The sequence below is a fragment of the Martes martes genome, assembly GCF_963455335.1.
Source record: "Martes martes genome assembly, chromosome: 2".
NCBI lineage: Eukaryota > Metazoa > Chordata > Mammalia > Carnivora > Mustelidae > Martes > Martes martes.
The window spans coordinates 79,896,632-79,913,602 of NC_137889.1; the positions used below are offsets into that span (position 1 = coordinate 79,896,632).

The 16,971-nt window shown below is 38.6% G+C and overlaps 1 protein-coding gene across 1 annotated transcript in view; it reads right to left on the reverse strand.

The window, feature by feature from the left end:
- Positions 1–4,544: 4,544 nt before the first annotated feature.
- RAPGEF2 (Rap guanine nucleotide exchange factor 2) overlaps positions 4,545–16,971 on the reverse strand; it is a 239,931-nt gene continuing 227,504 nt past the window's right edge. Inside the window, exons 23-30 of the mRNA XM_080797491.1 lie at positions 16,735–16,958; positions 15,057–15,263; positions 12,783–12,935; positions 11,895–12,017; positions 10,464–10,677; positions 9,191–9,750; positions 7,435–7,740; positions 4,545–6,624 (exon numbers count right to left, since the gene is read on the reverse strand). Coding sequence (XP_080653617.1) covers positions 6,599–6,624; positions 7,435–7,740; positions 9,191–9,750; positions 10,464–10,677; positions 11,895–12,017; positions 12,783–12,935; positions 15,057–15,263; positions 16,735–16,958 — 1,813 coding nt within the window. The 3' untranslated portion in view covers positions 4,545–6,598. The remainder of the gene's footprint in view (positions 6,625–7,434; positions 7,741–9,190; positions 9,751–10,463; positions 10,678–11,894; positions 12,018–12,782; positions 12,936–15,056; positions 15,264–16,734; positions 16,959–16,971) is intronic.

Sequence of the window (16,971 nt, forward strand, 5' to 3'; positions counted from 1 at the left end):
ACTCCAAGATTCGAATGTTTGGACCAAAAAAGAATGTTAGTAAGATTGTAAGAGAAACCTTGGCATCTCTTCATTTCACGTTTTTTTTTTTTGTTTGTTCTTTGTTTTTGTTTTGTTTTCTGTGTGTTTTTGTTTTTTTTTTTAAACAGAGACTTGCATCCTAGATTTGGTCGTGTCCCAGGACTCTTCATGAAGAATCTTAGCAAAGGACTTCTGTTCCTATCTCTGGGTAGTGAAGGACCTGCCTGACAGCAGACACGGAGGAATACCAAGTCACCGGTCTCTTCCCTTCTCAGGAAAGTTCATGGGAGAAGAAACGCTCAAAGAATCGAGACTGTGTTTTCATTTCGGCTAGTCCTCTGGGGAGTCCCTTTTTAAAGGTGAGTCTCAGAAATTCCATATTGTAAACCTCCTTCTCTGGGCCTAGCTATTCATGAGAATCAGTAATTATAATTTTGTGTGGCTGTGGCCTAACCTCTTACCCACTCAAATTCTCTGTTTGGCTCTTTTCATTCTATTTATTCACACTCTGCTTGGCTCTTTTGTTTCTTTTATACTTTTGTTCTTTTGAAGTGCTATAAAAAAACTAACCAGCTGATCCAAGATCACACAAATTCTATCATTTAAGCATAACCATAGGGTACATCGTGCTAGAAATAGTTTGGTTAGGTGTAGTGGCCTGCCCTCAAAGGTTTGAAACCAAGGCAGTGATATAAAAGAATGAATCAAATATGGTTTGCAAAATGTAGTGAAAAAGCCATGAGAACTCACCAGTAATGGTACCTAAGTGGGGTAGAACACCCCCTTCCTCAACCACATCCAGTCTTTCTTTGTGGGTACGGAAGGAATGATGGGGATAAAGTGGAACTTTGAGTCCCCTGGACAAAAATCCTTTTTGACTTGGTCTTAAAAATCAGTATGTCCCGCAGCTTCCTTACCTTTGTCATTGTCACTTCCTTTATCTTAAGTGCTCAGACTAGGAATTTTAAGTCTTTGTTTTGGTGTAATTTGGGCCCTTTAGGGTGCTTGGTAAAATATTCATTTATTAAAAACCTTTGCAATGTCCCAGGCACTGTTCTAGGTGCTGAGAAGAACGGTTATCAGAAGGGGAAACACAAAGAACAGGAATGCTTTTCATCCTGGTTTCAGGAAGAATAAGAACAATTCACAGAGCCAGGCTGCCAGGGAGCTGTTCTGAGACCGGAACTCTATTCAGGTATGTTGAAGACATATCATTTGGTTGCTTCCTAAGTAACAGGCATGTCTTGTGCTAAGCTTTCCCCCCCACTCCTGTCTTTGAGTAATCCCTTTCTTGACTTCAGAGACTCTTTCTTATTCATGATTTCTGCATGCTCATCACTTCTTGTCTCCTGGCTTCTGCATACTGATTTGAGTACAGCTTTTGCTGGTTTTTTTGTTTTGGTTTTGTTTTTTGTTTTTTTGGTTTTTTTTGCCTTCGCCCAGAAATACCCCCAATTGGTGAGCTCAGTTTGGTTGTTGCTTTCCCTACTCGTCACAGTGCTTATGCCACGACCCTCTTATACATTTCTGGCCAGTCTACGTGGGTAACTCTTGGGCCAGGTATCTCCTTCGATCCTGCTCTGATCAAGACTACTTGATAAGATATTCATTTATTATCTTAGGATTCACTCAGTAAGTTTTCCCCTCTGAGGCCTGAGAAACAGGAGACACCTTGCAAAAAACACTATAATTAAAAAGCACCTCAGTTAAAAAAAAATAAAATAATAAAATAAAAATAAAAAAAATAAAAAGCACCTCAGTTCATTTTATTAAAATCTATAAATATCTAGCATCTAGAAAAGTGCATTGACCATAATAAGTACACAATATGAAAGCAATCAGCTCTTTACATCTGGAGGGACTGCACGTTTTCATCTTAATGCTACATGTGACAGACTTGATCTTTTATCAACTTTATAGTCTTATTTGAAAAAACTTGTATAAATTACAAATCTATATAAATTAAGGAAAAACTCAAATATTCTGATATACTATTACTTCATTGGTTTCCATAAAACCATACTGCGTGGCAGCTACTCCGTGTTAGGTCACATAGTTAATGTTATTAATAAAGTTCCTTAAATTTTATGAAACTATTTACAGAATATAACTAGCTTTTATTTCTGAGGTTTTGAATACCCTGTACTAGAATTACTTCATTATTTCCCCTCCTCTATAAAATTGTTCGTTTGACTCTGAATTTAGTTTGATATTATATTCGAAGCCCAATTTTTCCCGTAAACTGTTATGAAAATTGTTATGATCTTATTGATTGCCCATGAAATAAAGCCTATTCTAAGATTCTTTTAATCTTGCATGCAATGTTTTGACTGCCTCTATAAATTTGCCTGTTATACAGCCATGGCATTGTAAAACTAACTGGGCGATAAGTATAATTTCAAACATAGACAGAAATTGTATTGTGCTTGCAAAGAAATGTGAGTGTCAAAAAAGTGCAATTCGCAAATTATTTTTCACTTCCAGTTTCTGTCTCACTTTCAGTGGGGTAAGCTCTCATTCACTTTAAAATCTTTCTTCAAAGTCCTGTCAGATTGGCTGCAGCCTGTCCTACTCATTTCTATCGCATTATTGCCCTTTCCAACATTCTTCTTGATGTTACTGAGTGAATATTCACAAAATCATTTCCCTCTCCATCGACAATTTCACCCTCAGTTGCTTCACTTTTTCTTTGAGTAAGTTATTTTTAAAAGAGAATTATATCATGGAATCAAGGACCCAGAGAGCTTCTTATTTTGCTTTGACAAAAACAGGAGTGCAGGATTGCGTTAATACATCAGTACACAGACCTAACAGGTGTCGTTGCTAAATGCATGCTCAGAAGCTTGAATCATTCAGGAACATTTGGGGAGATATTATCAGTGACCTGGAGATAAGATAGGTTGAAGCATAAATGAGCATGAACTCTACACTTTCCAATAGATGAAAACGGATTTAAGCTGAGGAGAATATTTGGAGGGCTTTAACTGGGATGTATGGGCCTGTGAGGCTTTTTTGATTAGGTAATAGAGCATCAGATGTTTGCCAACAAAGTACTTTGTATGACATCCCTAAAACTTGGCCAGATTCTGTTACTAACATGACACAGATTAAACCTACCAGTACTATCAATGACATCTGAGGAACAAATACTTCTTGAAGCCCTGAAGCGGAGACAAGTCTTCAGCTACTTAAAGGTAACCTAAAACATCAAAGTGTTAATAATGGGCACGGTGGCCAATTTGTCATTTTCCTACGCTTTTAGCAGAATACAAAAAGTGGTGAAGAGCTTATTAACATCAGATTTTTTTTGAACCAGATTTGAGAAAATTAAGCTTTTTGAGTGACAAATTTAAATAGAGCTTTCTTTGCATTAAATAAAGCATAGGTGGTTGTTTTGATAAGAGTGTTCCTGAGTAATGGCTTGGTTTTTTTTTTTTTTAAGATTTTATTTATTCGTTTGAGAGCATGAGCAGGGGAGAGGCAGAGGGGAAAGCAGACACTCTGGTGAGCAGGAAGCCCAATGTGGGGCTCGATCCCAGGACACTGGGATCATGACCTGAGCTGCAGGCAGACACTTAACCATCTGAGCCACCCAGGGGCCCCCTGAGTAATGGGTTTTATAGTGAAAAGAAGGAGGCAAACACGTAACACATGTACACACCATACATTCATTTTTTAAAAGAAGGTGTGGTTGAAGCAATTGGTTTTAATTCTTCAATTATTTTCACAGAGTTTCAAAATGTACTCACCAAGATAGCACAAATGCCTCAGAAAGATTTTTAGGTTTGGCCAGTGGCCACGTTAGTATCAGGACTAAACTCCTGACTCCTTTTTAGACTTTCTCACGTTTTCTCACATTTTGCACATGTGCCCCCATATGTTTCCACTCCAATTTCTGAGGCTTCTCAGTGAGTGGCGGATACTGCTTTTATTTATGCCTGCTTGAGGATAAGAAACGAGTTCTTGATTTCCAATGTACTTAAATAGGTTCGCTGCTGCTTAACTGATTTTTACCTTTTTAAGTATAACGCCCTTCTGATAGGTTGAAATATTATTCAACTTACCAAACAATAGAACTTAGATGTAACAATGATATTTTATGTACTCATTCGAAGTCCGAAATCATTAGCTAAATTGTACCTTTATGATCTTGAAGGACATGTGGTCATGATCTTGAAGGACAGTTTTTCTCTGAGGTCTTCAGTATGTATACTGGGAATTAAAATATTATGGCCCACAGAGATTTTTATTGGAAAAGGGTTGAGAAGAGACAAAAGCTCTGTAAATATAGAGTGATCATCATCATTATTTTTCACTGAATCTCAAGAAACACTGAATTCTGAACATAGTTGGGTTTGTGAAATTAATTTCTCTGAATCAACAGAAAGCTACCTAAAAGAATAGGCCATTGGTCAGTTTTTATGCTAAATGGGCTAAATCTCCTTGGCCTCCAGAGAACTTGCTCCTGCAGTGAGACCGAAGAACCTTATTACACTTCAATAATAAAAAGCATGCACGATTCCTTAAGGATGTAGACAAGGCTTTATGTTATATTTATTTATTTTCCAGCTTGTACAAACTGGATGTAGAAGCATAAACATAGTACATTTCTACCATCTTCAACAAAAATATAACCAATATGTACAATTATTGTATTAAAAATACAAAAGGGATACAGACTCCACCAATGTCTTTCTAAAAGACATACAGGTACAAGTAGTATCAAAAGTATGAGGAAATCACCAGTTAATTGTACATTCTGCACTTGACATCACAGAGCGAACTGAGATTAGCAGTCCTATGTTCTACAATTACTTAATGCTTAGATAACATTTGTGCAACTTGTGGTAGAGCTAGATTTCTGTCTTTCTATCTGCACATGAGGTCCATAGCCTATATAAGAAAACTGGCAAATGATGCATATTACATGTAAAATTACAAATGCATAATTGACAATGTAATATATAAGCAAGTAGACAAATGCCATGATACAGAAGAGATTTATTAAATAAAGCACTGACATCAGTTGATACAGTGAAAAAACACTGCAATTTGACTTTTTAAAATTTGAAGCTATTTACGTTTATCTACTGATCAATATGATCAGCTGAATTTAATGGAAAAAAAATCCAAGACCAGCAGTTCCTCACATTTGAGTACTACTCGGATTGGCAGCCTTCACTTTTCCGGAGTCTGTGCAAAAACAACACAAAAATAGAGTGGAGGGGTCATTTCAGTCATTATAGGGTTAATAGCAGCTGTGAGCAGGTGGTTGCTACACGTAGGCCTTCTCTATCTGCGTCCATAAAGCCACTTACAGGTTAGTCCTTGGTGACTAACCGGCCTTGCAAAGGCTGGCATATCTCATTAGGTTGTTGATCTTTTGTTCTTTTATCATGGTAAAGGCTTGTTTATTCCCTAATGCCAATTCAATGAAGGGAGGCTGTCTTGAAAGAGCAGTATGAACAGCTGGCATCAGCTCCAATATCCCAAGCTGCTTTCACTGCAATGCTATCCAGTTATGAGCGTTTCTCTTTAAAAACGAACAACAACAACAAAATCCCTAGAACTAATTTAACAGAAATCAAAGAAACATAATTTAAAACAATGGGGTTTGCCATCCATCTCAATGGAGCAGGACACGCCCTCACATGACACCATCCTGCACTCCATAAGGCTCAGACACAGGACACAAGAGTCCCATTTCCCTCCCCTGGCCATGTGCAAACAGTTTTACAGAAGAACCCCACCCACTGGGGAAGGAGTGGATGAGGCGTCTTGGTATCTAAGTAATTGGCTAACATCTTATACTTCCAGGATAGGGCACTTCATGGGTGAGGCCAGAAGGACACAGGAAGACAGGGTCGCAAGCCAGGTCTTCCCTCTTCTCGCTGGGACCACACCCTGTCCGGCATATTTGGTTTTTCAGAAACCCAGGCTGGCAACCCTACTCAAAGTTTCAAAATAATACTGTAATCGTTAAATGGATATAACATTTACTCTCTGAACACAATCTTTAAATCCATTTCTTTAAAAAAAAAAAAAAAAGACATTGTAAACAAGTGGACAAAGCACTGTACTCAAAGGATTTCATTGTTTTTCTTTGTCTTCCTTAATGGGTTAAAGGCCCCAAGTAGTTCAATGGCTAGCTTTTCTCATTATCCCAATGAGACCAAGTGCTAGGACTGGATTGAAATCTAAAACGAAGTTTTAAAAAAATCCTTCCAGGCATTGAGAAGTACAGCCAGAGTGAATCATCTTGTTGTGATGATCTTGGAATTGGGAATGATACTGTGTGATGTGGCAGGCAGCAACAGTGGGAGCTCGAAGATTGCTGCACTGTGCATTTCAAGCAACAAAGTCTGAAAAGTGCCAGGGCAATTTCTTCACAGTATTTCACATGCAAAGGGGAAAGGAAGAAGGGGAGAAGAAGCCCCATGCTGCTTTTAAGGCAGGGAAGGAGGCAAACTGGTCCACCAGCCTCAGAATGTGAGTTCCAAGGCTCCGCTGCTAGGGACGTCTTCTTGTGCTCTCCTTTTAAAGGTGGCTAACTCTGGATCCAGAAAAAGCCTGTGCCTCAGACAGCAGATACTTGTTCATCTTCTGCAAACATAACCAGGAAAGAGAGAAGCATCAGTGAGCAAGCAAGTCATTTCTTGTGCTGGAGAGAACACATTCACTGATAGGTTAAGTAAAAATACTGTAACTATTTCTTTAGGATAACTCACCTAAGCAATGATTAATAATAGACTTTAAAAAAATACATAGGATTCATATCTTTAAATATATATACACAATATAGAATAGGAATATTCTTGATTAAATTTATTGAAAATTATGTAATAGCAGCATGTGACTTTAAACAATATACACTCATGTGTAAAGTCTAGAAGGATATATAACAAAATGTAAATAATGGTCAGCTGCAAGTGGTAGGATTAGAATTAATTTTCTTTTGTCTTTTGTTTTTTTCCAGAATGATTATTTGCATAAAACAAGTTAAACTTAAAAAAATAATGGGAGGTGATGACCTTGGTCATCCTCATTCCAGCATGATCAGGTAGGTCGATGGAAGACAAAAACGTTATAGAGAAGTCTGTTTCTTCATTGGACTTCCATCTAAACTCATTAAAAGCCCAAATATAACATTTCAACATAGAACTCTTGACTGTCAGTAAAGAAATCTAGTCATGTACGCACTTCATGACAAGTGCTCCCCTTTGTAATCTCTGGTATTTAAGACATTTATAAACAAACAAAAAACCCTCAAACACTTGAAAGCTTTGACCCTAAATTTGGATCTCTCAATATAAACTGTTCTTTGTGTATTAAGAAAACCAGTGCCTTGGAAAGCTTACAGCAGGCAGCATAAGGGCCACAGCTAACATTATGGTTTTAAGAATGCATATGTACCATCCTCCTCGGTGGAAAACCCTGGAGACTGATACGGGGCGAGGCGCGGGTCACACTCGTTGGGTTTATGCCACTGTGGCTTGCTCACGGGCCTGCCGCCGGCCGGGTGCCCATGCGCCTGCTGGACCGGTGAAGGCCCGGCTGTGTCCGTGGGTCGGGCGACCATCCGAGATCTCTGAAGTGCCACGTTGTAGTCTGGAGGTTTCCTGGCTGGATGGGAATGGCCTTCTGGGAAGTCAGTGATGGGGATTCCAATGTAGCCAGGAGGGGTGGGGGGGGGCTCTCGATACCTGCCCTCCTTCCGCACTGTGGTAAAGACAGGTTGCCAGCCATTAAACATTTTGTGGAAGAACAGTTCATGCCCCTAATGTTTATGATGACTTGTACAAGTAATGACTGAGACAGCAAACACAGTGGAATCACAGATGTGATCTTGTGTGGTATGAGATAGCGGTGGAGGATATGGTAGGCAAGGGAACGGGGGTTAATTGGACCAAATATTCACCATGGTTATCTCTATGTGGTGAAATGATCAGTGAGAGAAGCAATCTGTTATCTTGAAGCAGAATCTTTGAAACCCTGTATTTAACTATAAAATAGTCATAAGGTTAACTAACACCTAACCCTTGAGTTTACTGGAAAGATTAAGCAAAGAGAAAACAGGAAAGGTACCAAGTACTATGCCCGGAATATGTTAGTAGTGCCTGGTGAATGTTTCCTTCCTTCCTTCTTTCCTGGTCCTAAGGTCAAGGTGGGCTAGTCCATCTTTACTGGGCACTCACCCAGCATTAACCTTGTCAGGCAGAGAACTAAATTTGGAAAAGTAGTACCAAAAAAGATGCAAATTTTTAAAACTTTATACGATATGTATTTCTCTTAAAATCCTTTTATTAGGGGTGCCTGGGTGGCTCAGTGGGTTGGGCCTCTGCCTTCGGCTCGGGTCATGATCTCAGGGTCCTGGGATCAAGCCCCACATTGGGCTCTCTTCTCGGCAGGGAGGCTGCTTCCTCCTTTTTCTCTCTCTGCCTGCCTCTCTGCCTACTTGTGATCTCTGTCAAATAAATAAATAAAATCTTTTAAAAAAATCCTTTTATTAATGTTCATGACCTAGAACACGAGACCTGTAAAGGCAAGTAAATAAAGTTTTATTTTCTTGAACTTCACAGACTCAATTTTTTGGAATGTCACAAACTTAGTACAGTGCAAACAGGGATTCAAACCCCAACCTGCCAGATCCCTAGGCCGAGGCTCTTCTGCATCATGTTATCTCTCAGTGCCCTCTCCCTTGTTCTACAGTATGCAGAGAGGTTTTGCTTAGTGCTGAATTAGTCTGCATAACCAAAGTTAGTGGAAGATTTATATATGCAAAGTGTAAAGTTCTAAATACAATTCGAGGGAACAAAAGAGAATAATAAAACATTTAAAACAGGTTCAAGGAAAGAAAATTCTTCCTTTAGAAAGAATGGCCATCCTTCCTCATAATTTTGGCTTAAAGGACAAGAGAATATCCATAATGATAATCTGCTAATCTTGATTGCCAGAACTTACTGAATGTTTAGAATGTTGGAATAGATCTGTATGTACTTGACCACAGAACCTGGGCTCTTAACTACTCTTCATTTCAAAATCCTGAACACACTGCTAATTCAGAAGCTCTATACAACAACGGGTGGGGCAAAATGAGGAAAAGAAGCACATACACATAATTTTACTTTGGAAACAAGTTAGATTTGACAGAGCTCTCTAATGAGCTTACCAATGAGTCCCTTTGCGGTACTCGATGTCACAGCAATGTGGGCCGGCATGGGAACAGGTTTCGTTTCTTCTGTGGTCACAGAGGTCATGCTGCTGCTTTCAGCCTCAATGGAAACATCTTTCCCGCCCCTTCGCTTGATCGTGCCTGTGTCACCTTCTGAGTCTTCTCCCCAGTATCCTGTGGAAGATGCCCAGCTTGCCCGGGATTGGGCTTGTTCAAGACTCTCTCTACTTTGACTTTGCCTGTTGTACTTTGTGCTATGATCGGAAAACATAATTTGGTCCATATGGCTGCTTGAGGCCCATAACCCTGCAGGATCCCCTGAATAATCAAAGTGAGTGTGCCCGAATGGAAGTGTCTCCCAGCTTCTCTGGTGCTGGATGGTCTGTATGTTATCATGTGAGCCGCTGGAGCACGACGTCCAGCTCCCACGGCCGCTGTCGGCAGCATCAAGTGAAGCACGGTCCCCTTGGTCTTGGGAAAGTTCCTCTGTGCTTGGAGAAGAAATTACTGTAGCTGTGGCATATAAGCCTCGGCTCTCAGACATTGGTGCATAGGACCTAAGTGGTGGAAAGAAATAAAAAGGAAGAAAAAGTGCAAGATTGTTAACTAAGAAACCTAGGATATAAAACCTTTTCTTCCCCCTAGAAAGGTGGCTTTTTTCATCCTAGGAAGAGGATGCTATGTCCAGTTTGCTCACCTTGTCATTACCAAAAATTAAATCCGGTGGGAAAAGAACCACCTGCTTATAATAAAGGAACACTTTCTTATGAGGTTAGAGGCTGGCTCAACATACTCTGACTTCAGGAAGGCAGCTTCTACAAAGGATCTGGGATATGTCCTAAAGCCACCCTCTGTCTTTAGCACAGAACAATGGTCTTCCAATAAAGAATGAACCTAATTTGGGGGCGTCTGGGTGGCTCAGTGGGTTAAAGCCTCTGCCTTCGGCTCAGGTCATGATCCCAGGGTCCTGGGATCGAGTCCTGCATTGGGACTCTCTGCTCAGCAGGGAGCCTGCTTCCTCCTCTCTCTGTGATCTCTGTCAAATAAATAAATCTTTAAAAAAAAATAAACCTATTTTGAAAGGCAGCATGTACAACAAAAATAGCATGGCATTTAGTAATCTAGAAATTGTGAAAATTAGAACTGGGATGGGAGAGCATTTCTTAAGCACTTTGTAAAATAATAGAAATTTACATCAGGAGTAAAGGACCCATTTTTAAAGGATGAAAGAAGAAGAAATGTACAAGAACAGGAAAGAAAAGCGGCCTACCCTAAGCTGTACTGATCTGGTTCGATCAGCGTCCGCCTTTCCATCCTGCCCACACCGAGGTTTGTTTCCACGATGCTGACAGAATGCCTCTGGCGCCGCTCATCGTGCATGGAGTCAAAGGAAGAGTTGCTGACGATACTGGATCGGGAAGAAATTTCACTGTGACCAGAATCTGAAAAATTATCCACAGTACCACTGGGAGCCAATGTGTAGCCTGCATGGGAAATACAACCATATCGGTTAGACACTGTGGGTATACAACATAAAACTGAAGTCTACTAAACAGAAGCAAAACCAAAATGTAGGTCAAAGATAGCACCACTGAAATGTGTGGGAGGGGACACTTGACTTGTGGAGACCAAGCGACAAAGATAAGGTAAACTTCTGCTCAAATGAAATTTTAACATACTTATTGGAAGATTAAGGAGGAAAAAAAAAGAAACAGTGTTATGTGAGCCAGGAAATGTTGCAGAAATCAGGGCACTACTTGACCATTCTTAGCTCCTTTAAGTATAAATTACACTACTATTTGTCTATATAAAAGATACTGAGGAATAACTATGATCAAGTTTAAAAGTATTTTTTTTTTCAAACTGCAAAGTCAGTCACCTTCAATGAAGTTATAAATTTTTTGAACTTTGGAGTAATTCAACTCGAAGTATCTATATTAGAATTTTAAGGTGACATATAAGAGTAATACCTGAAGAAAACCTCTTTGGTTTGCAAAAAAAAATTTGGTTTTTCAGTATTAATATATTAGATGAATCACATAAAAGCCAATTGTTTTGAAGGATGTAATGTGCAAAATCTCCATTTTTCTCCCTAGATCATCACAATGTCCAAACGGATGTCCCAAAGGACATTTTTTGGCCCAAAGGACCCTTAACTCTCCTTTGTTGCTAAAAATAATCTTGAAAGTCACAAAGGAAGAGACACTTGTCTTGATATTTTTAATGAAAAAAAAATTCAAGTCGTCTTTCTCAGTACTCATTTTTTTAAACATTACTATAGATCTCATGTTACCTTAAAATGCTGGTTTTATATGGTTATATGGATGCAGTGCAAATTTTTCAGTGCCACTTACTTAATACAATTAAATCTAGAACACCTAAATGCTGCTAATTTACTCTCTAATAGTACTTCCCATCCTTTCAGTAGCTTGGTAATTCCTGATTTATTTTTTAAAGGTTGCACAGGTCTTGATAAGGTTTAATGTGTTCATCTATGAGAAGTCTTTTTATAAACCACACTGGAAGTTCTGACAGACAAGATTTAAAGCCTTTGCTGAACAGTCTGCTCAAAAAAACATCTCAAGAAAAATCATCACTCAGATGGAGCACTTGACATTTAGAGGAATTCTCCCACTTTCCTTAACTAATAATGAGAAAACTCCTCTCTTTCCCACCCAGTTTTTGGTTCTATTAACCCCACCTATCCCATAGGTCCGTGGTGCATTGTTATTCTTGTTACTGTTCTCACTTCCAAGAGAAGAGGAGGAACTGGTTAAGTCCAGCTGCCCGGAGCCAAAAGATCTCAGCTGATTGCCACTGCCACCTAACAACAGGATGAGAAAAGAACTTAGATGTATCCATTGAACAAGGACAGTAGAGACTGATACCCACACAAAATGCACAGATGTCTGAAATATCTAAAAAGCAAAGCTGAAAAGGTATTTGTCATGTCAGTGAAATCTAATAATTTATTAATCTTTTTGGCCTTCCTCCAGAGAAAACCGTCTTGGCCATTTCTTACTGACTTCCCCCCATTCAGTTACAGGGGAGGAGGAGAGAGTAACTCGGGGGTTATGCAGCAGAAAGCGACTGTTATTGTAATCTCAGAAAACATCAACGTAATGGAGAGAGTTGGCCTAAAATTTAATCTCTTTTAAAATAGTGACAAAAAAAAGATAATCAAGACCCGTGTTAATACGATGAAAAAATAAATCAGGAAGATACTAGTTTTTCTTATGGGTTTAAAGCCTTCTACACTGTAATTATTGTTATATAATTGTATTTGGTTAGAACAACTTTTGGCATAAAAAGAATTATTTCCATACTTATAATCAATAAAAATCTTAAATGTATGTTTTAAAAGGCCTTGTATAGTTTAACACTACTTACTAGAAATATAATATTAAAAAACACCAAACTTCTTCTAAATTTATAAAATGAGGGGAAAAAAGCTCCCTTGGGCATTACATAGTAGATCATTTTAAATGACTCTAATATCAAAAATGTTGGAATATATAACTCTGGCATTTATTGTAGCTGAAATGTTATAGATCACTATTCAGGAAAACAGTTAGTAATTTAGTTCTACCTTTCCTTGGAGAACTTTGTGGAGAAGTGGGAGGAGAAGAAAGCTGTGAAGACGCATTTGATATAGTATCTTCTGCTTGTTTTTTATGACGCTCCAGACTTCCTTCTTCAGACAAAGAAAGAATTTTCTTTAAAGCTTGTGGAGAGTTTATGCCTATAAAAGAAAGAAATATGTATTTTCAAGACAAAAAAGAAATAACATTAATAACTAAAATCTTTTTGTAAGATTTAACATTAGATTCAGTTTCAATGTATTTATCACCTCAACAGTCTTTGTACTTATCATGGTATAAACAGTAAGCTTGCAGAAGGCACAGGATACCTGTAATGTGGTTTCTGATTGCTATCTGCTGGAGAGCTAGAAATGGACTGTTTTTGGTATTTTACTCTAGATTCTAAATCTTAATCACCATCTTTATTCAACAATATATTAAATAATGAAGAGAAAAACAAACACAATTTGAAAATATTAGCATTTAGGATGAAAGTGATACAGCTAAGAATATTTATTATTAGAATTCAAGTTTGAGTATTTTGGTGAACTCAAACAGGTATTTTGGTACTGCTGGATATGTGAGCTCAGGAGAAGTGGGAATGATGGGAGAAAACTAACAAGCCAAGACCTAAACAAAAGCAGTAAGAAAAGTGAATCAAGAACATTCTAAGGAACTCCACATAGTTAATATTTGATCAAATAAGTAGATGAAAGAGAATGTTGAAGGAGACACATGAAAGCGCCCCATGTCACAGAAATCAGAGGAGTGATCCAGTGCCAAGTGCAGGATCAAGTAAGGTGAGTGTAGAAGGAAAAGGATTACATATGCCAATATGAGGTGAATTTCCTCCCAAAAAATTATTTTTAGAAATAAGATACATTAAAATATTTTACAAAGCCTCGAGTATTCCTATGAGGCACTCTCAATTACCTTATTTTAAACAACAAAGAGATACTTGGAAAGGCATAATAGCCTGACACTACCTTGATCAATGCTAGTCTTAATGTTCTTAGACTTAACAGAATCCATTAAGAAGGAGGCAGTAAAATTTAACAAAGATTCAATCCTTCATTTCACCTCATGTAAACATTTGATCTTGTTTTAATACAGTTTTTTTAAAGTTACTTTTAAAGCAGTATTTTATTTACATGTATAGATGCTAATATAACCAAGATGCACAAAAATGTTAGCTACACTAAAACTATATGAATAAATAGTTTTGATTTGGGAAAGAATTCCAAGGCCAGCATTATACACAGACTCAAAAAGTGCTTTATACTCAGGCACACCTACACATTTGGCCAATAGGCTATATTTAGCTAAAAGAAAGACTGATAAACTCCCATATAAGAAATTCAGTGTAAAAGAGGAAATAGAAGTCCGGTTGCAGGGAATTTAGGAATACAGAAATATCAATAAGATTGGGGACAAATAAACATGTAACTCGGTTTGTGACAGGGAGAGCAATACAAATATTTCAAAGGGGAAATGTCAAGTAAAGGTATTCTTTTGTCACTCCTCCCCAAATTCAACAAATGGCATACTTGCTGATCAGGAAGAAAGGGCCAAAGACAGGTTATGAAGGACCTACTTTAAGACTCTTGCTCACCTCCTAAGGATAGGTTGTCATTGGGCAGGAACTGCATCAGTGACCAAGTACCTATTTTATCTAAGTAAACTCTAAGTTTTTTGTTAAATTTCTTCCCTTTTATTGTTTCTTTTCACATATATGTATGAAAAAGAACCCATACACTTTATGAAATATAATTCTGTTGTACCATTTATATAAAGGGACTAAACTTATATTTTAATGGGAAAGATGAAGCATGATTTGGCCCCTTAACGTTCAGGAATTAACTGTATCTCCCTCTCAAGTTACAAGAATCAGTGATACAACAAAAAAGAATTCATGTCCAGACAAATCATTTCACTTAAAAATATTCTGCCTAAATTCTAGCAATTCATTGATCATAAGGCCAAACTAGTTTAAATAATGTATATGGACAAAGCAATGCAATTTTTGTTCTCGTCAGAAATTAGTAAAAGCAAAATTTTCCCATCCCCCCCCCCCCCATGACAAATGAGCATGATTAAATGAAAAACTCTTTAACTTACAGAATCCCTTCCACCAGCAAAAGTAAAGTTTCACTTGGTGAACACTAATGTTTTATTAAGAGGTAACACTCAGAGATACAGTTATTCAAGGTAAGGGTTTTTTCCCAATCTGGAAAACATGACACTGAATAGCCTCAAAAGAAGATATAGTTTTAATCACCTACCAAAAGGTGGGAGATCCTTTACGGGTACTTTCTTTCGTGAAGGATAAAGGGACACAGCAGGAACCTGCAGTCCTTGGTTGATTTTATGCTGGGGCTGTGGCTGCTGGGGCTGTGCTTGGACTTGTGCTTTCTGCTGCGACCCTGCCCTTGGAGCCACTGGGGAGGTCTCAGATTTGACAGGCTTTTTGTCACCAGGATTCTTAGGCACTGTTCATTGTTTGGTTTGAAAACAGAACAACAAATTTCAGAGGTTAGTAACCATACACAAGTTTAGAACTGCATGAGTATCTTCTACACTTTACAACACTGAAATCTATCTCTTATCTTTTTTCCTATTGCCTATGTAAGAGACAGAAATGGGGGTGGGAGAGAACTCAGCTACAGAAAATCATAAAGGCATGACAGGACAAAGATACTTTACGAAACTAGCTCTCAAATTATGATTATACTACTAAATACTACCACGTTAAGATAAAAATAGAGAAGTACAGGGAGTCCAATATGTCTTGTGTATGTATAGAAAGAGCATGAATAAATGATAAAAGCTACAACAGGAAAATTGTTAGGAATTACTTTTCAAAATGGAGTCCAAAATTCCTTGACATACATGAGCTTAGTTTTTATTTAATAAATGGTATTAACTGTAAGCTTGTTACTATCAAATTCTCTCTCCTTTGGGAAGAATGATCTATAATAGCTAGTAGCAACTAATACTGCTGGAATATTATGCTGAGTATATACTTCTATGGCATATAGAAGGCAAACCAATTTAGTAGGGCAATGAAATTCTGTATGTGTAATATATTAATAGTTGAAACAACTCAGTGACATAGATATACTTCATCCATTTTACACATAAAGAAGCTAAGGATTAGGCAGCTCAAATAATTTGCCCAAGGTGACACTGCTATTTTGCGGAACAAACAGAATTTGAACTCAAACTAATCTGACTCCAGAGAACAAACTCTTCACCCTGACACACCGTGTTTTCATAGCATCCTGGGAAAATCTAATAACCTGAATCCTCTCCAGTCATCTAATATTTAAAGTCTTTATAAAAGGTGTCTTCAAAAAAAAAAAAAAAAAAAAAAGGTGTCTTCAGACCTGCCCATAAGAGACCCAAAGTGTCCTAAGTAAAAATGCCTCTATCTCACAAAAATGCAGATGCAAGTAAACGGAAAGCTGTCCCCACTTCCAGCCTGGCCAGATTTTTAAAGGCTGCGGAGCTGCACCTTAGGCTGAGCTGTGGCTCATGGTGCAGCAGAGTTACTGCTGGATGTGGCAGGTGAACTCAGTGCTGGCTGCTGTCCAGGCTGAGGGTCTAAAAGGTGGCCTGCACACCTCAGGACAGGCCCCCCGACAAGGTAGGCCCCTCACCCCTCTCGGGCTGCCCTTCAGTCTGGAAGCATCTTTGTGAGAAAAAGGAATGCAACCAAAACAGCAGGCACCGTAAGTCAGTCTCTGATGTCACCCTCCTGACATTAACCTGGTCAAGACATAAGGTCCAGCCCAGGACAGTATGGCACGGTATCAATAGCAGCATTCAAGGGAAAGGCTGGTGTGTCCTCGGGATGCTAATTACCCCTTTGCGCTGAGGCCCTATTTGTCATGACCCGTCCCACTGCACAGGAATCTGCACTCCAGTCCGATTCTGCAGCCACTTAAGGGAAAAACTCACATGTGTTGGTTGCTGGCTCACACTGCAGTGATAACGTCTGAAGACTCTCCTCATCCATTTCTAGCTCCAAATTGGACAGGTACTGCTTTACTTTTCGAGCCATTTGGGCATCTTCATAGAGCTTTTTGGCATTGAGGAAGGAACTACGACGTACCCGCTTTTTATGACCACCTGTCTGAGCAACGTCTAGCACTGTTGCATTTGTACTACCCTGGCTGAGAGACCTGGAAGATGAAA